The 25,706-nt window shown below is 54.4% G+C and overlaps 4 protein-coding genes across 4 annotated transcripts; 1 reads left to right on the top strand and 3 right to left on the bottom strand.

Annotated features, from left to right (window-relative positions):
- Positions 1-27: 27 nt before the first annotated feature.
- NECHADRAFT_65867 (uncharacterized protein) lies at positions 28-3,308 on the bottom strand. The gene is made up of 2 exons (XM_003053779.1): positions 3,141-3,308; positions 28-3,082 (listed from the first exon to the last, which is right to left on the bottom strand). The coding sequence occupies exons 1-2, from the start codon at positions 3,297-3,299 to the stop codon at positions 113-115; spliced, it is 3,129 nt and encodes a 1,042-aa protein (XP_003053825.1). The 5' UTR covers positions 3,300-3,308; the 3' UTR covers positions 28-112.
- Positions 3,309-6,469: 3,161 nt separating this feature from the next.
- NECHADRAFT_98962 (uncharacterized protein) lies at positions 6,470-8,375 on the bottom strand (the record flags this gene model as incomplete). The annotated part of the gene is made up of 3 exons (XM_003053778.1): positions 6,470-7,157; positions 7,208-8,143; positions 8,238-8,375. The coding sequence occupies 3 exons, from the start codon at positions 8,373-8,375 to the stop codon at positions 6,645-6,647; spliced, it is 1,587 nt and encodes a 528-aa protein (XP_003053824.1). The 3' UTR covers positions 6,470-6,644.
- Positions 8,376-18,671: 10,296 nt separating this feature from the next.
- NECHADRAFT_31073 (uncharacterized protein) lies at positions 18,672-21,060 on the bottom strand (the record flags this gene model as incomplete). Its single annotated transcript, XM_003053777.1, has 3 exons — positions 18,672-18,976; positions 19,087-20,776; positions 20,845-21,060. The coding sequence occupies 3 exons, from the start codon at positions 21,058-21,060 to the stop codon at positions 18,672-18,674; spliced, it is 2,211 nt and encodes a 736-aa protein (XP_003053823.1).
- Positions 21,061-23,547: 2,487 nt separating this feature from the next.
- On the top strand, positions 23,548-25,039 carry NECHADRAFT_90385 (uncharacterized protein; the record flags this gene model as incomplete). Its single annotated transcript, XM_003054491.1, has 2 exons — positions 23,548-24,011; positions 24,058-25,039. 2 exons carry the CDS (start codon positions 23,548-23,550, stop codon positions 25,037-25,039), a joined length of 1,446 nt encoding a protein of 481 aa, XP_003054537.1.
- Between the last annotated feature and the right edge of the window lie 667 nt (positions 25,040-25,706).

Genomic DNA, 25,706 nt, shown 5'->3' with positions numbered 1-25,706 from the left:
CAATTCAATTCCACGATGTCTATTCGTACCCACGCTACCGGAAAATGCTCGTGGAACCACTCGCTACATAAAAGCCACCCCAAGACAAACGCCGAGACATGCATAATGTGGTTTATATCACAATGGCGTTTTCAATCAACATCCCCTGACTCTCAACCACATACTTCCGGCGCATTCCCACGCCCTTTGCCTCACCAAACCGCCCATAATCACCCCTGGCACCAGGCATGAGAACCATGGGAATACCGCTGAGCCGTTCCATGCCCTTGGGCGTCAACTGCCCCACCGTCAGGAGCGGGCGCACCATGTCATCAGAGCCTTGGGAATCGTCATCCTCTGGCCCCTCGTCTACGATAATCACAAGTTGTAACGAGTTCGGCCCTGGCGAGAAACTCGGGACACGCTCCAGCTTCTCACTAAAGGAACAGCCGCCACGACGCATGACGATGATCTGATGCTGGCGTGGTGCGGATTCAGGCAGCGGCGCATCGCATGCATGGCCAGCGAGGAAGACTGTTCTCCAGGGAAAGTTGGCGAGAGGATTGCGAGCATTGTAACTTGGCGAGGCCGACGTCGGAGTGTCGATGATTGGCGGCATGGGGAAGGCGCCGGCGCCGGTTGCCGTGTAGGCCGACCACCGGAGGATGGTGGGGCCGGGCTCCGGCTCCGACTCCGGGATGTCGGTATATGTGGGTTCAAAGACGGAGCTCACGGCACGGAGCAGTGATTTAAACAGAGACTCTGAAGCAATGGGCGGCTGGCTGGATAGAGAATCGCTGGATGCATTCGCTCCGTTGGCGGGAGCTGGCTCGCTGGCGTTCTGCTTATCCGGCAAGTCAAGCAGAAGGTCGATCTCGATAATGTCCTTCCGCCGGAGGCAGGTGAAGGCTTCGTCCTTGTAGTGCCGCACGTGCTCTGCGTGGAAGAACACATTCTCATGGCGACCGAGCTCCCTGCTTGCCGCGTGAGTGATCCTCCAAGTCCGATCTGGAAGCTCGCCGTCCGGCTGGCGTTCCAAATGCAGTCGCATGCCATCGAGGTTGCGAACTGTTGGCCCGTTGTGGGTGTACCATACAAGAGACGCTCCGAAACGTGAGACCAGCGAGCTGGCTGCATCGCCGGCCGGGAACTCTATCAATGTCGTGATACGCTCAACGGGTGCGGTGCATGTACCGTTTTGGGGAAGCATTGTCGGGGGTAATGTCCAGGGGAAGAGTGTGTAGTTGGTTTTGGCTCTGTATCGGGTCACTCGTTTCTTGTCTTTGTCTGTGATCTCGATGGTCTCAAGGGGTCCGTGGATGTTTGGCGTATTGTGCAAGTCGACAAAACGAGAAACGCTGAACAGGTCTTGTCGGGCTGCTGTGGCTGACTCGGCCAGCAATCCCGGGACAGGAGGCACAGGACAGGTATTCGTGTAGGTCTCATCATAATACCTGTATCCAGTGACATCCCGTTTTATTAGAGGGCGACGTCCAGTTGGTTTTGCTCGATGATGTTTGGGGAGAATGAGAGGATGGCCTTCGGTAGAAAAGACGTATGCAGCATCGAGTTTGTTGAGCGCATGGTCGGGATCGAAGAGCAGGTACATATACTTTGTCGTCTCGCCTAGGAAGAAGCTCTCCATTCGATCAGACTTTTCCCCTGTACGGACGTCTTGTAGGCCAGCCCACCCGCAAGGAGCATAGCATCGTCGTTCGATGTCTTTCAGAACCATTTCCCCGACATACAAGTACCATGGGTCTTTTGTAGCACGGTAGATGTAGTATGTCGACTCTATGAACTCAGGGCGGCCTGGCCACCAACCAAGGCCCTGGTCAACGTTGCCGTCTCGGACAGACCAGCGCTCAGGGATCGCTGCGTATCGTGTCCAGAGAGCGGTATAGACGAGATTTGCTTCAATAGCCTCATCAACCTCGCCAGCCATGGCCAAGAGGCCAGGGTAGAATGCCCCCAGGCTATCAATCCACATGGTATAAGGTTGGCCAGTAGCTCGATGGTTGTTCGAGTAGTACGGATAATGACTCTTATCGGTGTAAAGGTATCTCTTGACGGAGGCGTGAGCTTCATGCCATGCTTGGAGGAAAGCGTCTGAGGAGTGAAGTTCTGTGGGGAGAGGAGGATGAAGAGCATTGGGATCCAGCCACCCGGTGCTGCTCTGTCGATGAGAAGTTGATGCATTCAGTAGATCATGCCCAGCGAGTAGGATGTGGCTCTTGAGAGCGTACTCGAAGAAGCTGTCCATGCCGGCACCAATTCCAGCATGCGGACTTATCCATTGACCTCGTTCTGCATCAATACCATTACCAATAAGACCTATCTCACTCCTCCTGCCCCAAACCGCCCAGAAGGCTCGCTTTGCAGCTTGCTCAAATCGAGGGTCCCCTGAAAGGCGGCTTAGGACGGTGAACTCGAGAGTCAGACTTCCTGCTCCAGCACTACATGTCTCGGTGATTTCCTCAGGTGTGCCATCTGAAGGGTCCTTTTCTTCGTCGCCGTCACGATGAAGAGGCGAGTTGGTGTAGAAGGGAATGCCATGTCGAAGGTTGACCCGAGGATATGGAATGCCTGTGTCGGTGAAGAATGCAGGAAGGAGTCTCTGACCGAGGTCGAGCGCAAGCCTGAGCAGTTGCCCGTCGTATTCAAATCCATTGGGCCATGATATAGGTGCCAGTTCCAAGGCATCATCATCCTTCACGTGGGCTGCCTTTACATCGTATCCAGTAATAGGTAGCTCGCCAATCGCAAAGAGATGCGCACTGAGAAGACCGCCGAGTCCGCGTATGACCGTCTCGAAGACCTGGACCTTGCTATCGAGGTCAAACCCAAACGCCCGTAGGCCTTGGCCTGACGCACCTGGCCGTCCATCGCCATAGTATTTCACAAACTTTGCCACTCCATCTTGAAAGTCGCCCAACGCTCGCGATCCTGTGTACGTCCCATCGTCAGGTCCTCCGGCAAGGATAGCCAGGGTCGATAAGCTGTCGATGAGGGTGAGGGAGTAGTTTCCTAGGGCGTCGTTGAGTCCGATGTGGGCGGGGTTTTCGCGATCTCGAGTAAGGGGAGCGCATGTCAAAGGGCGAAGCTATCGAGACAATGTCAATACATGCAATCGACTTGGCATTTGATGCTGCATGACATACCTCGTCCTCAGGGAACCCATGCTCCATGTAGTTGCTGAAACCATGGTAGAACATGTCCACTGTTTCCCGGCGCAACCGCGCAAGGTGGTCTTGCCGCATTGACTGTGCCGTCCATGGTAGCACGGCGCATATGAAGAGTAGGACAGTGGCAAGCAACATCCTGTTCCTTGATCATGAAGACAAAGCCTCGGGGATTCTAGCCAGGGGGTAATGGCGCTCGAGAGCTGCTAGGCTCATCGAGAGAAGCCGTAAAGCAGCGAAGCCGAGTGGGTGGCATGTAGGACGTCAGTGATCGCCTCGTTTTTCGCGCGCGACAGGCGCTCGGCGTCAGTCTCTGGAGTCTCAGAAGGAACCACAGGCTGGTGAAGTGATGGCGATGCTGTCATCTTTTCGATAGCGCCACATCTATTCAAGATGTGGCGGGTGGGTGTGGCTGACCATCTCTGTCAGAGCTGACAAGATCCCGCAAGGCTACGAGGAACCCACCTTCCGCCTTCCCTTCCTGATCGTCTTTTCAGGCCATCGCTCCTTCATGCCTGATATCCACGGCATTAGATTTTCCGATGGTAACGTCGGGTATCACTCATAGGCTCCCGGCACGGCTTCCCGGATTCGCTTCCCTGGATCTCTTTTGCCAGTGTCAAATCTCCACATCTCTCTGCTGAGCCTTCGACTGCCTGTCGTCAACTTGGTTGCCCAAAGATCCCGGTCCTGCTCAAAGCAAAAAGTCCCGAGCCCCGAGGCTCGCGCCACCACGATGGGGGGTCGCGATGCAGATAGTGCGTCTCATCCCTGACAGGAAGCAGAAGCGCCAAAACAGGGCTCACAGACAAGCTTCAGTTAGTTTGCTCTTTGTCTAACGGCCCTTCAGCGGCAAGCGCCAACGCACGCCATTTCCATCGCAGCCGAGTGCTACTCAGTGTTGGTCACGGCTTGTTGAACTCGGTAAAAGACTGTTAAGCGCGTTACAGCACAGCAACCATCAGGTTCTATCACTCTCATCACACGCGCGGGCGGCTCTCGTACGGTGTGGTTGGCATCAGGGACACGCCCACAACGGGATGGATGGTGCGAACCAGCCTGGAAAGGCCATGTACAGATACATGCCGTCTTTACACTGCCATGGGCATTGAAACAGAATCGGATCAGTCCCCACTCAAGCTCCATTGAAGATCCTCCACTCCACGGTCAACGACGAGCCACGCGGAGACTGGCCGGTGATGGCAGCTCCTAGCGTCATACTACGCACGAAGTAGGTTTGCTCTCTTCCGTCCTGGCTTGATTTAGGGCCGCTGACTTTCCTCTCGCATGGGCAACGGCGCCGTGTTTGCTTCCCGGAGTCCCCGAAGGTAGCGTATACCACATACGCCCATTTCAAAGAGAATATCGGCACATGCGACAGCAGCACATGAGGCGGCGGGCAAGATGAACTACGTATGCATTGTTCCCCAAACGACACATGCTTCCAGTTCGACAGCCAGCCCTGGGCCACCCCAATGCCCGGCATGCTGTGCGATAGCGGTGTGCCTGCGTGGTTGGCAGGGACCGAATCTTGTGCATCTCTTGTCACTCTACCAGTATCCGCTCTGGCAGCCTGGACTAGCTCAGCCAAGGGCCATCCCCATCGCAAACTGCTCAACTCCCGCATCTTGCGGTGCTGCAGCCTTCTCGACTGGGTTCTATTTCAGACCTTGTTTCGTCTAGCCAAGGATGCAGCTCTGGGCTCCGCCGACACTGCCGTTTCTCACTGCTTGCTTGACTCAACTCTGCTGATCAGCTTTTCGAACATGACAAGTGCTCAAGGTGTTGCAGCCTGTGATATCATTGGACTGCCAGACATAGGACCCTAAAGTTGCTGGGTCCGTCAACGCCCTGTTCTCACAGCAAGTGGGTATCTGTGTCCTTTGATTCAATTTCATCTACCTTGTCCCGGTGTTAGATGCACCGAAGTCAAGAACGTCCTCTTCCGCCCCAACGTCAACTAACAGCTTCCTCGTGCCTCGGGGTCGCTTTGCCAACGGCCGAGTCTGATGCCCGAGAACCATTATGTTGCATCCCGAGGTGTGTCGCGGAGGATGAACCTGATCTGTCCAGGGCGCTTCGGTGCGGTCCCGATTGTACGGCTGTCGTTTCTCACCTACATGAGCCTGGTGTGATACAATGACAACACTCGGCATTGCGTTGAACCCACTTTGCTTGGTGGCGCAGCACACGATGTGATCCTCAGCTTCTGCATCGGAGAACTGGCTAGGACATCCTAGGACATGGGGCACACGCAGGTGTCGCTCGCAATGCTCTTCGGCCTCTAGAATTAGTCTGCTGAGCCTTGGCCTCCTCCGCATTTGAGGGAACAATCTCACAATCCACCACTGTCCTATTGTGAGACGTTTCTGGCCAGCCCAACTTCCCCACAGGGCACAGGGGGGACACGGTCGTTTTGGGCAACCCACATCCGAACATTGCAGTCTACGGAACCATCTATTCCCCGGGCCATTATTCACGGTCATGAGGAGATCCCACGACGTCTTTCCTGTCTAGTTCGTTCGGTGTTCCACGTGCCACGGTGCTGTACAGATCTCGAGAAGGAAAACGGGTCAAGTTACGCCCAAACTCGGGCGGGCGGACGGCGCTCAACGCTTCGCAACACGCCTCAACCCTAGCATTGCCGAACTGTCAAACGGCGTGATCTGCATCGGGGGCTAAGCCTGGATCCCTGACGGCTAGGGCGTCCGTCGACGGGGCCACTAGTTTAGGCTCGAGGCGACCCCATCGAGCTTGTCTCGACACCACACCCTCCCTGCTGCGCTGGCGACAAATGGAACCCTTACCAGCCTGACCCAGCTGCATGCAAGTTGCAGCGACAATCAAATTTACTTGAAGCGCAATTTTCCAGACTGTCGGGACCGCAGGCTTGGATAAGTCTCTCAATACGAGGTTGAGTTGTCTCACTCTCGCTCGACATGTGCCGTGCCCGCCCCCTTTCTCTTCCCCCCTGCTCTTGCACAACACGCCACTGAGTTCAGCTCTCAATCGCCAATCTGGAGGCCCCTCAACCCGTGCGTCAAGGAAATACTGACCCCAGACTTTGTACGAAGCCACTCAAGATCACTTGACTTTGCACGTGCCGTGCAGAAAAGGCGTCTGCACTGCGGTGGAGGGCCGATGAGTTTCGGAGATGATGACGAAAGAATAGGGCTCTGCTGAGAACGAAGGCCAGATTCAAAATGATCAGAACAAGAGGCTCAACAAGCCTCAACACAGCGCAATGACTTGGAAACCCACATCGGGGTCGTCTTTAGGAGCTCTATCTAAAAGCATATTTCGGAAGGGGTATATGGAAGATTTCTCATGCATTTCGCAAACGTCCAGAATGACAGGAAAGATGGGTAGAAAACAAGGAATGTGGGCTCTTCGTCGAGAAGATGAAGCAATCTAAAACGGTATCCAGCAGGGGAAAGCACTTTACCACCCGATCCCAACCTTGCGCCTTGAAGCCGCCAACCTCTAAGATCCCCTCCGTCCTCCGTACATGGTCTGCGATCCTGGACTCATTCTCATCATTGGTTGCATACGGTCATTTCGTTGTTGCATCACTCCGGGCTCAATCTTGATCTGCTGGTCCCACATATGCATATCCATCATGTTGTTGGGGTTTGCGGGGGCTTCGTCATCGAGCTTGAAGGGGCCATGGACTTGGTTGATAACCTCGTCTTCATGGGTGTTGTGTGAGCCAACGCTCATCATTTCGTCGTTGGTTGGGACGTCACTGTCGTCGACTCCGCGAGCGCCCGAGCGCTTTCTTGTTGACAGCGATTTACGACGTCGTCGGATATTGGCATCGCCGTGTGACTCCATGTACAGTCCCTCCTCAAGCTTCAGGTCGTTGACGACCTTGACCTCGATGTCGCTGGCGCTTAACCGCATGTTTCGGGAGCCACCCAGCTCGATGAATGTCTCGAGGATCATCTGGTACCGGTTCTTTTCGACTCTCATCCAAGCTTCACGAATAAGTTCCTCCTGGGGAAACAGTTAGCCATTGAATATCAGGTGGTGGGCAAGGGACTAACATCTTTGTTGATCCAATCGATATACTTGGATCGGCCGCGCTTGAACTTCATCTGCAGCATTTCCTTGCCGGGGCACTTGTGGAATCGGTTCTTGAAGTCGTTCTGGATGCTCTCCCACATGTCCTGGCCCTTTTGGTGGCGGTGCTCCCATCGCGATTCAAAGATGCAGCGCTCTTCTTCGGGACAGCTGCTCTTCAGGTTGGGCGGGACTTCTTGTCCGAAGCAGTTCTTGTGTTCGTCAAGAGGATCCTCTGGGACAATGTTCCGAGCTGCGCCAGACCTCTTGGACTGGCGCTTCTTGACGCGATTGGGAGCCTGTACAACTCGCCGGCGGGGAGATCCAGTAACAGAGCGAGGGACATCTGCTGGCAAGCCATGCATCCCCTGGTCTTCCATGCTGGGCCGACGTTGCTGGCGGAACTGGGACGGGTGAGGCTCATGCAACAGAGGCGCATGGGGCATCTCGCGGTGGTGCATTCCCATGGGCATGTGTTGGCTTTCTCGCATCATCATCTGGTTCTGATGGTCGACTGGAGCTGCTACACTGAGGTAGTAGGGCTGGTTCATGGTCTGCGGTTCGGGTCCAGTCGACACACCAAAGTTACCCATGTAGGGCTCTGGCGGTCCTGGAGTTCGGCGTCCCTCGTGGACATAGTTGGGGTCAAGGAATTCTTGAGTCACTGGGGGCTGAGAAGCCATTGGCGAGCTGGTTTGGGGAGACTGGCCGTTGACGTCGAATTGGCCCGGCCACTGCTGGTGGTACATCTTGGAGCTTCCCGGAGGGGTTGGCTGCTGGTTAGGAGTTGTTGGAGGAGGAGGATACTGCTGGTGTGCAATTTTAGACACCTGGTGCAGAGGAGGAGAGCCAGCAACTGAAATGGGAGTCAAGAGCGACGAATCGCACTGGCCAGGGATGCTGTTGAAGGAAGAGGAGACCTGTTTTTGGTAAAAGTCAGTCCCGTCGCCACTACCATGAGCAGGGGTGCCAGATATGGCTACTGCATATCCGTCTTTCGGAGGAAGAACTCACAGATGCGTATGGAGTCAAGTCAGGGTAGGGGGAGGCCGGCAGGGCAGCAGTCGTTGGGACAGCGTCGTGCAAGTTGGAAGCTCCCGAGAGACCATCCGAATGGGGTAGACCTGGGGCAATATACTGCTGCTCAACCATGATCAAGTGGGTATCAAGCTGGGATCTTGGACAACTGTAGTCCAAAGTGGTCGGGTTATCAGCGGGGTTGGGGGATAGAATGCTTTTGTGAGAAGTGGTGTACAGCCGTTGGTGTCGTGGCGGCGGGTGGGAGAGTCTGTCTGAGACTGGCGCATTTATGAACAAAGACTGAGGTGCTCTGGGATGGCATCAAGCCCTGGCGAGGCAGATAGGGAAGAGGAGAGGCGAGATGGGATTCAGCCTTTCCTGGCCGCGGCCGCTTTTTGAAGACCCGGTATGTCCAGAGATGGAGGCCAAGCGCAAGTGCAAGGGCAAGAGGAACAAGAAGAAGAAGAAGAACGGGTTGCAAGTGACAGAGCCTTGTGGGGACGCGGACGCAGTCGCAGACACACAACGGAGACGGCCCGGCCTCTTTGTATAAATGGACTTTGGAGGTGAAGAGGCAGTGGAGCGCAGATCGACCGAGCTCACTGGAGTGTAGGTAGGTTTGCAGGGAGGTCGAGGTCTGGAGAGCAAAGGTACCAGGACATTCTTGGAGAGCAGCGATATTAACAAGCCCAGGGATCTCTGGACCAGCGAGGAGAGACAGACCTGGTCAACCCAAGAGGCAGGGCAGGGGGAGGGGCGAACGGGGGGGAGCCCGGGGTGTTGACAGAGGGATTGAGCCCCAAGGTACGGCCCTGCAATGACACTGGCACTGGCACTCACTGGCAGCACTGGCATTGGTACTGGCAGAGGCGGCCACGGCCATGCCAAGGTACTTGAACTGTCGTGCATAAAGATAGCCGCCGAGGGTCTGAGGCAGAGGGACTGAGATGGGCTGGCTTATGCTGGGAATAGGGAAAACACTAAGGACAGAGGACGTGCATGCCAGTGGAGCATGGGCCAGGATGGAGGGGAGGGGAGGGGAGGGGCGCGGCTTTGGAGGGTGTGAGTGGATGTGGCGTGGGAGTGGGCACGACATGGGGAGCACAATGTATGGGGCATTGGAGCATGGGAGGAGTACAGTATGGGGGCATGGGCCATGGGTGTGTGAGATGATGAGATGGATGGGAAAATGGATGGATGGATGGGCGGATGGAGACGCTGGTCTCTAGAAGGGAAACAGCACCGAACAAGCCCGGTAGTTTTCTACTACCTACCGCAGAGAGAACGTCGCTGAGCGCGCCTCAAGGGAACTCGGAACCTCTCAGGGCGAATCACCAAAGCCCTGCGCACACACGCCTAGCGTCTCAGGTACGGGGTCTCGAGCATTCTACGAAACCGACACTCTGGATAGATTGTGTAATTGGCAATGTCTGGCACTCAAGACTGAGCCGAGCCCGAGGTGGTGGCAAGGAAGAGAGAGGAAGGGCAGATTTGGCCATCCCACCAGAGCCCGTCATGATCGACAGAGGGAGATGGAATCGACAGAGAAGCAACTGAGGTGAGTGAAATCAAGAATGCTGTCAATGATGGAAACAACCCGGACTTGATAGGTTTGTATTGGTCTCGATAGTCGAGTGACACGACAACCACAATGTGGAGGGACGAGACATCTGCCGCGCTACTAACTCGACAACAGACATGGCTTTACCCTTCTGAGACGATTAGACGGGTGAGGAGACGGATGACCATACAAGGCAAAACGAGGCAACTAGCCTTAACCAGGGGCAAGCTGAACTGGGACGGTGCTAGACGGGCTGCTAGGCAGGCTGCTAGAACCGACAGGCTGAGCTAAACATGACCCAGCCAGACAGGCGACAAGAATCCAGAAGAGCCAGAGCTGGAAGGTCGACATGCACCAGTGCCAATGGCCAGCCAGAGACAATGGACGATAGGGAACGCGGCAAGGTGGGTACCAGGTGGGCAGGGTCCGTTTGGTGTCGTCTGCAGAGCAGAGGCAGAGGCAGAAACGACAGGAAGCACTTCGGCCGAAATCCCGCTCATGCTGCGCTCATGCTGCCCGTCTGTGGTCGACAGGGCCTCGACGCTTACTGTACCTGAGGCCATGACTGAGAGCGCAGATTGCACATGGCCTAGAAGCGTAAGACAGTTGCGAATATGACCTGAATGATGATAGCTGACAGGAGGCTAGTACAAGGGCTGACAGCAAAGAGCGCGGGAGGTCGATAATCCTGCGCGGGCCGTTTGGCGTCCATCGATCTCAAGATCGGCAGCGAAGAAAAAAAAAGGGTGCGCCAGTGACGTCCCGTACCGTACTGGGATGTGAGTGGAGGAGGCGCGAGCGAGAAGACGACCAGAAAATCAAGACGCCATAATCTAAATGGAGAGCAGGGGTCTCTTTACTTGGGGAACCTTTTAGGGCGACCACAGGGCCACAGCTGGAGAGACTAGGCCGCGGCCACAGGCGCAGCCGAACGAACAGGCGAGGGCGAAAGAGAGGCAAAGCAAACAAACGACGGACGACGGCAACCAAGGCGAAAAGGGTGGCACAGTTTTGCTGCTGAAGCCAGGAACGGAAACGGTCGACAAAAGAGGCCAAAAAGGAAGCCAGACGAGAAGCAGATACGCAGAGCAGAACTGGTGGCTCCACAACCTCGCTTGGCGACGACCGGCAGATTGCCTCGTCATCTTGTGGGAGGAGGAGGAGGTGTAGTAGTAGGTAGGTGAGGAGGAGGATGGGCGGAGACTCGGGGTCATTGATGATCCCGTCAGAGTTTCCCAGAGGTGGGCATCTGCGAGTTCTTGTATAGTTACGGATTGAAGCCGTACAGCACCGAGAAGGGCAACAACATCACCAACCGGTCAGCCAAGCAAAGAAAAGTCTTTGACTGTTGGGCAGCACGCACACACGCAGACACACGCACACGCAACAGACGCCGCGTGTATCGAAGAAAACCGTTGGATTTTGCACGTTGCCTGGTGTTGGCCAGCAAGACAAACACACACACACACAAGGCGCACGCGGGCCAACGACCGAAATCGTCTGCCGCCGCGGTCGGATCGAGAAAGTTTACGCCCTCGGCATCTCTGGCCCCTGGTCCGCGAATGCGACCCAATTCTCGACGTTACGTAGCCCGGAGGGAACCGCGTAGGTACTGTGTGTGCCGCACAAACTGACACTGACGTCTTGTCAAGGGGACTCGGCAGAGGGCAGGTCGCAACCCGCGTAGTGCTCCGGCTGGCTCAGCTGAGGGAGGGCAGGAGGAGCCATGCTGAGAAGGGAAAGAATCCGGGCTCGTCGACTGCTCAGGTTCCCGATGCCTGTCGGTACAGTGTGGTAGCAAGACGGGACACAGAGAGAGAATGACAGCGAGAATGGCTCACAAAGGCACGACTAATACCAGCTCCATCTCCACCTGCGCAATAACCAACCCATGACGGTGCTCGAGGTGACAGGGGTATCGGAGCTCGACCAGTCCGGCACGAGCTACGGCGCCGCTACGGGCGATACGTACCGGGTCAAGAAATGCGGCCCCGGGCCCGGCCATTCAGGGCACGGATCCGGAGCTTGGCGGCCCCACCGCAAAGCTTAGCGTACCAAACTGTCGGGATACGCTAGCAGGGGCAGAAACCACTCCTCTTCCACAACTGGAATAGCCCGAGCAAGGGGGCCTCCCTGGCTGAGCGTGGGCCCCCTCTTGTGATGGCCGGTCGGCGGAGATGCGACCACCCCTCCTCTGCTCGTCGTCTCTTTCCTTCTCCCCGCCCCACGATTAGCGTCGACCAATGGGCGCGCACTCCGGTAGCTGCGCCTTTCCGGAAGAGGCATGGGTACGCGCGCGTCTAGGCGCTGTGAAGAGGGCCGCCATTGGGCAGCGGCTGGGCAGTAAGCGAACGTCTGCTGCTGCCCACTGTCCACTGCCACTGACTGCGACAGCAACTGCGCTGCGACTGCGACTGCCAGCGCACACCCACATCCATCATTGCACCTTCCCCTCTGTGGACACGCCCACAACGTCCAAGGTCGCATCATCCCCACACGCCCCCCAATTCCAAGGTCCTTTTTAGCATCACCACCATCATCACAGTCCAATCCGTCACTGATTCTTGAGAGTCGGCTTGCCGTACCGATACCTCGGATGCTTCTCTTTCCGGCTGCGATGCCCACGTATACGGTACATGTCTTGGCAGTGCATCTCATCTCCTGTTCCTCGAGCATCCAATCCATCGCCATTTCGGAGCATTCGTCCTCCGATCAGATCAGCATGACCGTAAGTGCCGGTTTGCTTGTTGGGCACGACACACGGACAGATGATGCTGGCACCCCTGGACGGACCGCTGATTACCTGCTTGGTGCTTGATTGCTTGCTTGCTTATCTGCTCGATCTACTGCTATAGCCCGTCTGCTAATGCTGCCAACACAACGCCGCCGCCGCTCCCGCTGCCGCCAGATCTGGGGTTTGGCTGAGGGTTCCTGTAGATCCCTTGCTCTACCCGCGGATCCCACCTTGGGGATGCACAGCCTTTCCCATGACGGTCATGCGGTTCGATCTTGTATTCATCACTGACTGATGGTGCGGCAAGGCAGTGAAAGGAGTGCTTCGCCTTGGGGTCCTGGCCTTGTGAGGCTTTGCTCGTTCCCATACTCTCCCACATCCCGACCCCGGCATCTAAACCAAAGATATGGCCATCTGCATCTCCAACGGCTCTGCTGTCGGACCGCGTCAACCAAGGACGACCCTGCTTATGCCGTGGCGGCGTTGGCATGACAGTCATCCTGCTTGATTTTGTTTCCTGTTTCACCGTTATCCATCTAATTTTCCCAACTGCCGGGACATTGGGTATGGGCACAGTTTTTACCCAGATGGGAAAGTTTTGCGGGGGATTTTGAATTTCACGGACCTGTTGAGGCGCATCTAACTCGTCGATTCATATCTAAGCGCCCTTGTCGCGACAGTCCCATGCCTCATGATCCCCCCCTCCACCAGGAGAGCCATGGCGGGCGTGCTGTCAATGCCAAACCACGATATCCCTCCTAGGTCCAAGGCCAGAGGCTCACCGCGTCTACAATGGCCCATGTGCATGCCCAGGCGCGGCTTTGACGTCTCAGATTTCAACCTAATGGTTCGTATATGTCCCTGAGCCCCATCCCTCTGCCATGCCTACCCCCTACCCAACCCTACCTTCCACTCGCAGACACCGCCGAGTGATTGGGGGTGCTTCATGCAAATTGGGCGGTACCAAACCTCTGGGTCGGATCCAGCTGTTGGTTTTTCCGGATGTCACTTGCTCGTATGTTGCCGGCAGCAGAACCTGGCGATCGAATCGAAGCGAGATGCCCGCGCCCCCTTGACGCATGAATCTAGAGGGAGCAGCATGTGCAGCGGCTTGAAGCCGAGGTTTTTGGGGTGTTTTGGTGAAGGTTTTCGTGATGCTAACTCAACATGGCAGATCTGATATTGACGGACGCGGCAAGTGGCCGAGCCCAGCGGAGGCGGCGTTAAGGTCGCGAAATTGCCGATCCGCGCTGAGGCTTCGAAGAAACGCTGCGGCCCCGTTTCTGTCAAGGTGGCCCCCCAGCCGTGGCATGGTTGATGCCGGGATCTCCCTTGCTCTGGAGACAACTCCACATTTCATTCACCAGGGCCCTGACAGAAGACGTTTTTTTTTTCCCTTCCTTCCCTTTGCCGTTCGACTCTGGCTCTTTTGCAGAGAAGTCTACTGGGCTGAGGTAGCGTAGCCACAAGGGTGAGGGGGGGCCTGGAAGGGGGGGCGTGGGCGTGGTTCTGGAGGGTCCCCCCCCCTCTCGCTCTGCCATCATCTATCGGTCGATCATCTTTCAAGGAACTCCCTCATCAGAAGCCAATCTCGCGGGGATGTTCGGTCCATTCACATCGAGGCAAAAAAGCATGGCCCTGGTTCAAACGGCTGCCAACCCACGCCCTACGTAACATTCCCGTGCCTGTCTGTGCCTCTGCCTGCCTGTTCATCACGGGCAACAAGCAGCAGAAACAGCAGAGCAGAGCACAGCACAGCCGAGTCACCGTGAGAGCGCCTCACGGACGGACCCCCCGCATCGATGAATGAAAGGGCAAAGCTGGCGACACTTGAATCTCGAGTCAAGCGGCGATTACCTCTTTGGGCAATGAATAGGAGCAGGCCGCATCAGTCTGTGACTCTGCCAAGCCGACAGCTCATTGTGGCTCCCTATTGTTTCCAACAATGGACTTTACACGAGTTGAGCTTCAGCTGCCGGGCGTCATAGGGCGCAAGCAAGCAAGTTCTCGCGAGTAGAGCATGTCACTGTGGACGGACGTGCTTTGCTGTGCTGTGCTATTCCCTGTCGATTATGACTTGGGATCTCGAGCCACTAACAAGGTCAATGACTCTGTACTCTGGCCAAGGTCACATCTTTTCGGACACGCCGGGCGAATAACTCTGGATTATTTTGTCGCGACATGTCGCGACAAGGCGCGAGGAGCGAGTGCGACTCTCAGTCAGCCATTACTAGTCCCTGAGCCCAAGCCGTCGGGGACCATGAATTGCCGCGAGCGAGGGTTACATACAGCAGCCGCCGGTCTTTTTTCTTGTCTCTCTCTCTCTTTTTTTTTCGATCGAAGCGCGAGAGAGACAAACTAGGCCCATCAGGGCTTCCAGTGCGATGTGGTCAGACTGTACCCAGTCTGCGGACATCACTTCTCAACTGCAAAGTCTGCATCTCTTTCTTTGTCTTGCAGGAACCGAGCGAGCCGTCGTCCCGTCTTTTTCTCTGTTTTCTTTGTTTCATTTTGTTTTGTTTTGGCGTCCGTCACCAGCACAAAGAAGAAAAAACACAAACTATTCTACCCAATGAGAAGCTGTTGCTTGACGAGATGGAATCCGTCCGTTCTCAAGCCATGCCACCAATAATTACCTAGTCTCGCACGGCTACCACCACCTGGGGTGTTTCTTTTTTTGAGCTTCTCTGGGGGTGTAGAGGGGGCCCCTGGATGGATAGCCTATTATCAAATTTACCCATCTCGGTGGAGTTTATTCAAGGTCTCACTCGGGAATCCTACCGTCGCAGCTTGGGTATCGAATCAGCAATTTACCCTTCTTTGTGGATTTACTGAATCTATGTCGAAGGACGCAGTTGGCTACAAGCCGAGACTTTAAAGATCTGACGAGAGAAAATGGGATATTGACCCATCGACAAGTCTCACTGATGCAATGGCGTCGAATGTCAACTCCCCTGTCCGAGTCCGTCGTCTATCCGTCTTTGGCGGTCTCGGATGTGGGCTCATGGTGACGGCATCATTTGCCGGGCTCTCAGATTCCAAGAAAAACTACGAAGGAATCAAGCCCTTGAGGGGGACCGACACATTGCCCAGGTCAAAGTGCAGGGGGGTTGGATAAGCTCTCCCGAGGAGATCTCTTGACCCAGGACCGTCCATCGTGTGTCGCAGCCCAGACCCAGGCCAATGACGATCTGATCCGAATTTCCGCAGCATAAGAAGGAATCGAATCTTGCTCATTGTGTTGTTCGTGTTTCTGCCTGGACCTGTCTTTAATGAAAGGTGGCAAACTTCCAGTTTCCCGGGTCCTGTCTGTGTCTGAGCTGGGGCCCATCGTGGGTCAGTTTTTTATTGATGATCAGACAGAGAGAGACACAGACGGGACAGTCTGACGATCCAAGGATTAGTCGAGGGCACAGGGCAAACCTGAAATCGCCGCCCGTCGACTCGCGTGCTGTTCTATTGTTCATCACCATCATCATCAATAGACGGCAGCTAGTAGACAAGATGGATAGTCTATCGACAACCAAGCTTCTCTAGGGTTCCTTACAGCAGATTCGTATCCTGTACAAAAACAGACAAGGCCGAGATTAGAGGATTTACCCCCTCTTACTATGAAAGAAACTGCCGGGAATCCCACGCTGTGTGTTCCTCTCTTCCCACTCGACGACGCATCACAAGCAGACCTTGAGAGAGATCTGCCACGGCCGAATCCTTTGCCGGCACTTGTGGAGGTGCCGAATCTTTCTCTTCCGTCTGCTGTTTGAATGAAAGGGAAGCAAACTGGAACCTACTGCAACGTGTGGTGGTCCATCAAAGGGGAGGGGAGGGGCACATGCGAAGAGGGGAGGGGGGGGGCTGTAGGGCTTATCCTGGGCGCAGATCGATGGGCGCGAGTTTCACAAATCGACGATGCCGCCATTAGAGAGTAAAGGGGGGGCGTGCGGTGTTGGCTCTCTGTCTCTTTTTTGCCCATCAGCCGAACAGACCCAGCCCTACTGATAGATGTAGGTTTCTATTGTTGTTTCTCATGAATCCAGTCCGGCTTCGGCTCCGTGTTGGCATGGTTGTGCCTGATCCTTCCGTCCAGCTGGAGATGCGGCATTGGACTGCCATGCCAGGGCTTGCGGTTGAGCATAGCCCAGTGGAATGACATGGCAATGTGTATCAAGATGTTTTCTTTCTCAAACAGCACAGCCCAGTAGAAATGCCTTGCCATTGCCATCACCAACGACTCGGTAGAGTTTCTTGTCTCTCTCTGTAAAAGAGTCACGTCGTTCAAAGAGGGCGCTTATTCTCTCCATCTGGTTTGTCTACTACCGCCGGGCCCGCGATGGTCGCCTCTTTAGAGGCCCCGAGTTTGCGCGGCCCAATGTCACCCACCGCCTTGGGGTCTTGAGAAACGGTCGCCCATGTGATATCTACGGTAGGGCATTTTCTTGCTCGTCTGCGAGATCTACCGAGATCTCCATTTATGTTTCCATGTGGGTGAGGTTGAATTCATGTCAGACCGACAGAGACAACAAATTGTATCCTCGGCACGGCCCTCGCCGAAATCTCTTGAAGAAAAGAGTGTCTTCATGTTTGTCTGTCTATTATTCCTTGTTCTATTCTTTTCCTTCAGCTGAAAAAAAAAAAAAAGTGAGCCTCGTATTTGGGCGTCAAACCGTTCGACTGCAACCCTCTATCACATTCCTTTCACAATCAAGCCACAAAACCGTCTTGCTCCCCCCCTCTCGCATATCTTAGCCAGGGGGACACACGGACAACAAATCATCAACCTACCGGGATCCTTAGAAAAATCCTTCCAGAAGCCAGGGCGTCATTGTCCTCCTTTGAAGCAGCGGCTGTGGCGCAAGATACCCCTTGCTCACAAAAAGCCCAGCCAATGGTTCAGGCCAAGCTTGTCAGCTGAAAAAGAACGAAAGAAAAAAAACTACCCATTCCTTCCGTATAGAAGATGAAGGGGGGCTTATTACACGACGTCACTGACTTTTGAGTCAAAGAATGACGCTAGGTCGACAATGGTGATGGATGCGACCGTTTGCGATACTGGCATCCAGCGGGCGCCCGTGACCGGGGCTCCGGGTTGCGGAATACTACACTAACATGACATGCCCAGTGATCCTTCTAATTGTCTACTACGTAGTAGTTTCCTGTCTTGTTACTCACTCATCTGGCTGTTCCTACATCATAGAACTGTGTTGGCCCTAGAGCTAAAGATGGTAAAAAAAACACAAAGGAAATATCTGTGAAACATTCATCATCTAGCCCTCGTGGACTCTACTCCATTGTATCCGTTCTCTAGACAGTTTCCATTCTCCCATGACCTTCTAGTGGTGCGTGCCCCTACAAGAATCCCATCCATGTCAAATAACCTGGTCTAATCCGTCGGCCGACGACTTATCCCCGCGTCTCCGTTTAAACAAGGGGGGGTGTATAATGAACTCCGTTTCCCTGCGTCATCTCATAAAAAGACAGACAAAGTCTCGCCCTACGACTTCGTGTTCTGACCCGAGACTGTGGAAAGAGCGAGATAGAGATAGAGTAGCGAGAGGGACTCTCCCCTTGCTCTCTCTCCCCCCCTTTCTCATTTCAGACAAGACTCCGTGATGGAGATGAGATGCTGCGGCAACCCAAGCCTCAAAATCCTTTCCTCCGGCCTTGGACGCAAAAGTTCCCATGATACCATGCCTTGGATGGATCATGATATGAGGCTTGGTTGGAGAAAAAGAGGCTTGTGAAACACAATCAACATGATATGACGCCAGTTCAAAAACTCGACCATAATTAAACATTTTCGCATTCCGTCATGCTGCATACACACGTGGACTGTAGTCTTTTGCCCTTTTTCTTTTCTTTCTCTCCTTGATATCTCTCCCATCCCATCGATGACTTCTCATGTCACCTCCATCCCATTTCCCATAGAAAAGCAACAGACTTGACAAGGGGAGGCTGATGAACAAGTCCCTCGCTGAATTGAACAGTCTCACCAAGTCACGAACGAAAGAAAGAACAGAAAAGAAGTACATGAAATCAAATGAGAAAAAGGGTCACTCAGGGGCTCAGCTTCGTCTTGATGCTGTTCAAGTCATCTCGATACTACCACGACCTAGACTCCCTTGGAATCGGGCCCCTATGCGCCTTCCAGGGGAGGCACGAACGTGTAGTTAAAGTCAAGGAGACCATCCAACATCCAGTGCTGGGGGTCAAAGAAGTCGTAGTTGGTGTTGTTGTCGTACGCCGCCATGCCCATCATGCTGTTCTGGGCCGATGACACGGCCGACAGCCCTGTCGCCCCGGGCGTGAGGGACCCGTTGGTGTTTGTGTTGAGTAGGCTCGATGGAGGGAGCGTGTGTGACGGTACCAAGGTGCTGTCCATGTGTGTCGAAGATGCTGAAGACTCATTAGCCGAATCTGGATTTGTCGGTTGCTTGGCTGCTACTGTCCGTGTCAGCATCTTGCGGCAGTGATTGCTTGCACAAGACAAATAACGACATGATGCTTCTTTCACTCATAACAGAACAAGAACGGGGAGTTCATCCACCTACCATCGATAGTACCTCGCCCCATTGCCTGGAAGTCTTCCCTCCACCTCCAGACAGAGTCAAACACCAAGCTCATGCTGTGCCGGCATCGCACCTTGAGTTGGAGGCTGTCATCCATCTGGATCGGGGAGTCGTCGTTGCTATTGAACGACTGCTGGTTGTTGTCTAGTCGAGCTCCGTTCCACATCTGCACCATCAGCTCTGCCAGACGCCATTGTAGATCGTTGTTGACCACGCTGGTTGCTCGGATTGCTCGGATAGTCTGGTGAAACAGGGTTCGTCCGCGCTGGAAATCAATAGTCTTTGCAAAGAACGACCTCATGAGCTTGAGAAGCGCAAAGCCCGCCGCAACCATCATCTGTCCAATGTAGTTGCTGCAGTGAAGAAGAATCGTACCCCCCATCGTCTCTCTGGGGCTCGTCACCTTGTCAATCTCCAAGACATCATCGAGGAAGCTGGTTGTGGCTCGCCAAAGACCCATCAGATCGTCCATGTAGCCCGGTGTCTTGCTGGAATCGAAGAAGCCCGCCAGACGCATGTGAAGAGCTCCGGCTCTCAGGTGAAGGTTGATGATGGGTCCCAGCTCCTGAGACAGGATCGAGGCGTGCAACTCTGCATAGTCCCGGCGATAGACGCGCATGAGCATGGCACGATGCTCATCGCCGGCAACCCCCCGCGGATCGCTTGCATTACTATACATCTCCTTGGAGACCTTGTCGCAGAACCTCTCAATCTGCAGTCTAGCTTCGAGCTCCCGTGAGAGTTGAAAGGCACTGTCATCTCCCGGCCTCAGCGCCAAGGTCCAGTCGTAGAGTGTCGATGCTGGTTGGCCGTATCCCGTTCCGACCGACTGCGCAACAATGTTACAAACGGCCCATGTTGTCACACGGTCGCTCAGTTGCTCCTTATTCAACTCCACTGACACTCTGGAAAAGTCTTGAATGTGGTTGGGCCGGTGAAGTCCTATTCCGGTCGCCGTCTTCATCATGACACCGCACAGAATGTGTGTTGGGTCGGACGACGTCGTACTTGTTGGCAGTGGCCAGGTGCACAACAGACACATACCCTTGACCACATAGTAGTTGCTTGGTACCTCCCCAATCGTCGACCACAGGAATCGTGTCAGGGGTCCCGAGAGATTGTTGAGCAGGTTGGGCACGTTTGCCGGACTGAAGCGTCGGGCTGCAACTGAGACGATGGACCAGAAGAGCAGTGGATGTTGCTGATAGTAGAGGTCGGGAGCCTGCTGTGGGTTGAGGAAGGGCAGGAAAGGATGATAGAAGGCGAAAAATTCGTTGAAGAGGTTGTTGACATTCTCTTCGGTCAATTGGACATTCTCCAGCTCGTGAGTATATCGAGGCACGTTGTAGTTGCCTCCCCGCTTGAGATGTAGTAGAGACGATACGGCCTCGTCAGACCCCATCAGAGACGGGTTCCGAGTGTGGGTATGAGTGTATGTCGGATTGCTCGGTGTGATGGGGGAGTTGACATTGTCGTCAACGTCCTCGGGGACAAACCCCTGAGACTTTGCGCGGGCGATGTTGCGGCGGAGGCGATCAATCTCCTTCTCCATCTCGGCGTGCTTGGAGCGTTTGCCGATGCGCTTGAAGTTGGACTCGATCTTGCACTCGAGCTTGAGGCGGTTACACCTGGAACAACTTTGGAAGGGCTCCTGCACGACATCACAGCGCAACTGTTGCGATTGAGTCATCTGGTCAGCTTCTGGTGGGATGCGCTTGGGGGGGTTGGCGATAGACTCACCTTTTGCTGACGACATTCGTTGCAGGCCCGCTTCACGCCGGGCTGGCGCTTCTTTTCGTTATCGGCATCATGGTCGTCAAGATTACTACCAGGACTGCTCTCCAGCCCAGCCATGCTGCTCCTCTTTCGCTTGTTGGCTCCGTTGCTGTTACCATGACCATGGCGGGAGCTGACTGGGCTGGTCGGGCTCATGGACGCCGCCCCACCGGCGGCCATGATGGACGGGCCGTCCATGCAGGCAGCGAGCAAAGGCCCGGCGACCGGAGGAGACGCGGCGACGGCGACGACGATGAATGCGCTGCGCCTGCCGCACCGAGGCACAGACACACGGAGGTTCGGAGAGCCGAGACGAGACGATATAGGCGGCCGGTGTCGCTGTTGGAGTCGCGGCGCTGGGTGGGCGCGTCGTGTGTTGGCAAAGACAATGCGCGCGGACAAAGGCCGACTACGGAGGAGAGGGGCGCCCGGGGAGCGGTTGTCGGATTGTTTTGTTTGGGAGAAGATTGCTTTTCGCTGGTTTGCGAAAAAAGGCGGTACTGAGACCCCCCGTGGCCCCCCTTCTGTGGCTCGAGTGGCTAATTGAGTTAGTGGACTTGCAAAAAACTCGATCAGGAGGCCTTGAATTTTGATGCATGTACTGTCACGGTACCCTCTGAGCCAACTTTTCCTTCTGAGGCGACCTCTGTGCGACCTAGGCTCGGGCGGGGGATGGGAAAAAATTCATTGCAAACAAGGTGCCACCGCCCGAGGATTGCGTCATCTGATTGGTGGGAACCCGCATTTGAGTCACGTGGCGGACATTTCCTCCGACCCTCTCTTGACCAGGGAAGGAAGGTATCACCTCAGTTGGGAAACTGCGAAACTCTGTTGAAAAAGCACACAATTTCAACTCCAAGAGACTATTCAGACCAAGCTCTTGGATGAGGGCATGCATACATACCGGGTAGCAAGTAGGATGCTTCCTAGCTACCCCATGGGCTATGCACGAGGTGCATCTCCCCATCCGTAGTGGAGCCAGCCAGTCTCGTTCAAAGACAACCTGGCGCTCGGCATGGGGGAAAAGGTCTCGGATCATGTCCTAGCCAGACAGCATCTTCCAATTACCATCGCGTGGCATGCTTTAAGGTCAATAAAAAGATGAGGCCCTCTCTGTACGAACCCCGTGACCCCACCGTTGTAGATAGGCACGATAGGAAGGTGCAGCAAGTATGGAGGTGAGACAAGACGAAACATCCATGTATGTAAGCACGTAAAGCTTCAGCCTCAACGGTTCTTGACGGTTTCACTGCATCATTCATAACTTGGTCCTTTCAACCCTCCGACTCAAAAATAGCAACCTCATCCTCCCCCGTCAAGTACGCCCCCCCAAGGTACAACGCTGTCATTGCATGAACAACCGTCTCAGGCGAGCCAAGTCCCGCACTCGTTAAACGAACAGCTCGCATCTTGTTTGCCTGTTCCAGAGCGTCTCCGATGTCTCTGTGCGGTGCGTGAAAAGACAGCTTCTGAAACCGGTATTCACTGCGTTCCAATCCAACGAAACCCACTGTATCTATGAACTGACATGGTGGATTCAATGGATCTTAGGAGATTGTTTGGTTGTGTTGTCAGTGGGCTCTCTCCACCTTCAACTCCAGAAACCGAATCCAATTCCCACGACACTGTGCCATCAACTCAATCTCTCTCGCAAAGGTCCTTGCAGCTACGGTAGCTAGAATCCTTCAGCTACAGGAAAAAGCATAAACTACACAACACAGCTCGCAATCATGCCAGAGTCTGACAAGCCACGCACCCCTACCCCAAGGCTTCTCAAACCTGCGCCTCCGCGTCCTGGCCAAGTGGTGCACTCTCCACGACTCAAGTCCGAGGTCCACTTTACACTTCCAGGATCGATCCCAGTCGTCGGTGAGTGTTCATGCGCCCGAGTTGACTTTATCCGCTCGACTGGGCCTTTCTCTAACGCTCAATTCCTCAGAAATTGTCCAGATTCGCACCGCCGCCGTCTCTCAGCCATTCCTGGACCCGGCAGGGATGCAACGTCCGTGATACCCTCCCAGCATGGGTATTGATCTTGCTGGGTTGATCCATGCCCCATTCGCAACTATCACTTGCGAAGTGCATATGGGCCGTTGACAGGCATGGACCTACGCTTTGTTACAATATGTCGTCTTCAATTGTCAACTAATTCTTTGGGATTCTGAGTCAAAGCACAATGACGATCCTCCAAGTTGAAACGCAAGAAACGCAGCTCAACAACCGTGCCCGCCCTAATGGATCCCCAAGTGAGGCTCCTATCCAGTCTTGACTTTAGAGGTCTCTTGGTGCTGGTCTATTTCGCGCTAGGGAGCGTACCCATGGAACAAGCACGTCAAATAGGATGCCCGCTAATAGCTAATCCCGATGGACGTGCCGAGGATACTTGCCGTTGTCTAGGCTGCGCAAACACCACGCCCATGATCTCCTCCACAACCCGATGTGGCATGCCTCCACATGCGGGGTTGGGGTAGGCTATACTCTAACATGCTTGCTCGCAAGGAGGGATCCTCGGAATGAAACACCGTCGGACTGGTCAAACGGTCCTTCGCCCAGCTACTTAAAGGGAGCTTGTCGCCCACTGATTGTCTCTCGGTTGAGTTGTTGGTTCACACAAGTTTCTTCTTCGTCTAGATTCTATTATACAAGATTTCTTACATCACCACCATCATGTCGAACGGATCAGCTAAAGAGACCTACACTGTCCCCCTCCTCATCAATGGCAAGGACCAGACCTCAGAGCATGCCTTTGATATCGTCTCGCCCTCAAATAGCAAAGTCATTCATCGCTACTATAGTGCCGACGTCAAGGATGCCGACGCTGCAGTAGACGCTGCCGCCGAGGCTTTCAAGACATGGCGGAAGGCTACTCCCTATCAGAGACGTGATGTGCTTCTCAAGGCTGCCGAAATCATTGAGAAGCGGCGTGACGAGTTGCGCGGGTACTCAATGGGAGAGACTGGCAGTGATGCTGGTTGGGCCGACTTTGACATTAGCACTGCTATCCAACATATCAAGGAGGTCGCTGGCCGCGTAGGCACAATACAGGGTTCGATCCCTAGGCTGGCCGACCCTAACACCCACGCCCTCGTCGTGCAAGAACCTTATGGTGTTGTCTTGGCCATCTCTCCATGGTATGTTGTTACTCTCGAGCGTTTTATCTCATACTAATACGTCCAGGAACGCACCCTTCATCCTGGGCTCAAGAGCCGTCATCTTCCCCATTGCTGCTGGAAACACTGTTGTGTTCAAGGGCAGTGAGCTCTCACCCAGGACCTTGTGGGCTATTGGCGATGTCTTCAGGGAGGCAGGTCTGCCAGAGGGTGTGCTGAACGTCATCTTCCACGAGCGGGCCAATGCCGCGTCTGTGACTTCAGCATTGATCAAGAACCCACACGTGAAGAAGATCAACTTTACAGGAAGCACTCCTGTCGGTCATATTGTTGGCAAGCTGGCAGGTGAAAACTTGAAGCCCGTTGTGTTGGAGTTGGGTGGCAAGGCCCCATCCATCGTGTGGGAGGATGCAGACCTCGATCTCGCCGCTTTCCAGAATGCACTTGGGTCTTTCATGAACTCTGGCCAGATCTGCATGTCGACCGAGAGAATTTTGGTGCACAAGAACGTTCTGGCAGAGTTCGAGAAGAAACTTTCAGCCTCTATCGAGCAAATCTTCTCCTCCAAGGGCGATGCACCCGCCCTCATCAGCACCGCTGGAGTGGAACGGAACAAGGCTCTAGTCAAGGATGCCGTCTCCAAGGGTGCCACTCTAGTTCACGGAAACCTGGACGTTGAGGAGACCAGCAAGTACCGCATGAGGCCCATCGTTATCCGGGATGTCACGGCAGAGATGGACATCTACCAGTCCGAGTCATTCGGTCCTACGGTGTCTCTAATCGCCATCGAGACTGAGGAAGAGGCAATCAAGCTCGCCAATGACACCGAGTACGGCTTGTCTTCGTCTGTCTTCACCACCGATCTCGGCAGGGGTCTTCGCATTGCGCGGGAGATTGAGACTGGAGCAGTCCATATCAACAACATGACGGTTCATGACGAGAGTGCTCTCCCTCACGGAGGAGCCAAGGCCAGTGGACATGGCCGCTTTGGTGGATCGTTTGGTCTTGAGGAGTGGACGAGGTCCAAGACCATTACCTTTAAGAACTAAAGATTGTCTAGGGTAGTGGCATTTGGGTGGTAAATAGCGACGATTTTGTGGGAAATTGAATGAAAATTTATGACACTTGGGTTTTATTTCTTGGTTATATAGTGATGCTTTTTTTATTCCATGTAATTGAATTGCTGTTGTGTGACTTAGCAACAGTCCACTAATGGAGGCCGGGGGGCAGCTTCTTCGCATTTGGCACTGGGTAATAATACCATTTCCAACTACTACTAGCACCCCCTTACGAGGATCTTTTACATAATAAACCAAGGCGCACACCAGAAATCCTAAACATGCACTATAATCAAGTAGGAGTTACTGGAACATCGGCAGACCGCCGAAAAAGGACGCAGGATGAAATATGAGTCTCCTTCTATAGGGTAGGCAAGAATGGCTTAGAGGAGGAACATTAGGTGTTGGCTCAGTGATCAACCAAAAAGTATTTCGAACAACTCGATGACGGCCCTCCATAATACTGTCGAAAATCACTTCTTCATTTCCACTGACACTATAATACAAATCTTGCTTCTACCATAACTCACAATTAGGTAGGTACCGTTAATGACTGAAGCTCAACTCCCCATTGGCCAACCCCACGAGCCTATGACATACCACTGGCAATCGATAAGCGGCACCTCACGTAATCAGCGATAAGCCCAAATTTTCCCTT

This window comes from Fusarium vanettenii (genome assembly GCF_000151355.1).
Source record: "Fusarium vanettenii 77-13-4 chromosome 1 genomic scaffold NECHAsca_1_chr1_3_0, whole genome shotgun sequence".
Classification (NCBI taxonomy): Eukaryota; Fungi; Ascomycota; class Sordariomycetes; order Hypocreales; family Nectriaceae; genus Fusarium; species Fusarium vanettenii.
The sequence above is the reverse complement of the archived record's forward strand: the minus strand, read 5'-3'. Positions and strand labels throughout refer to the sequence as shown.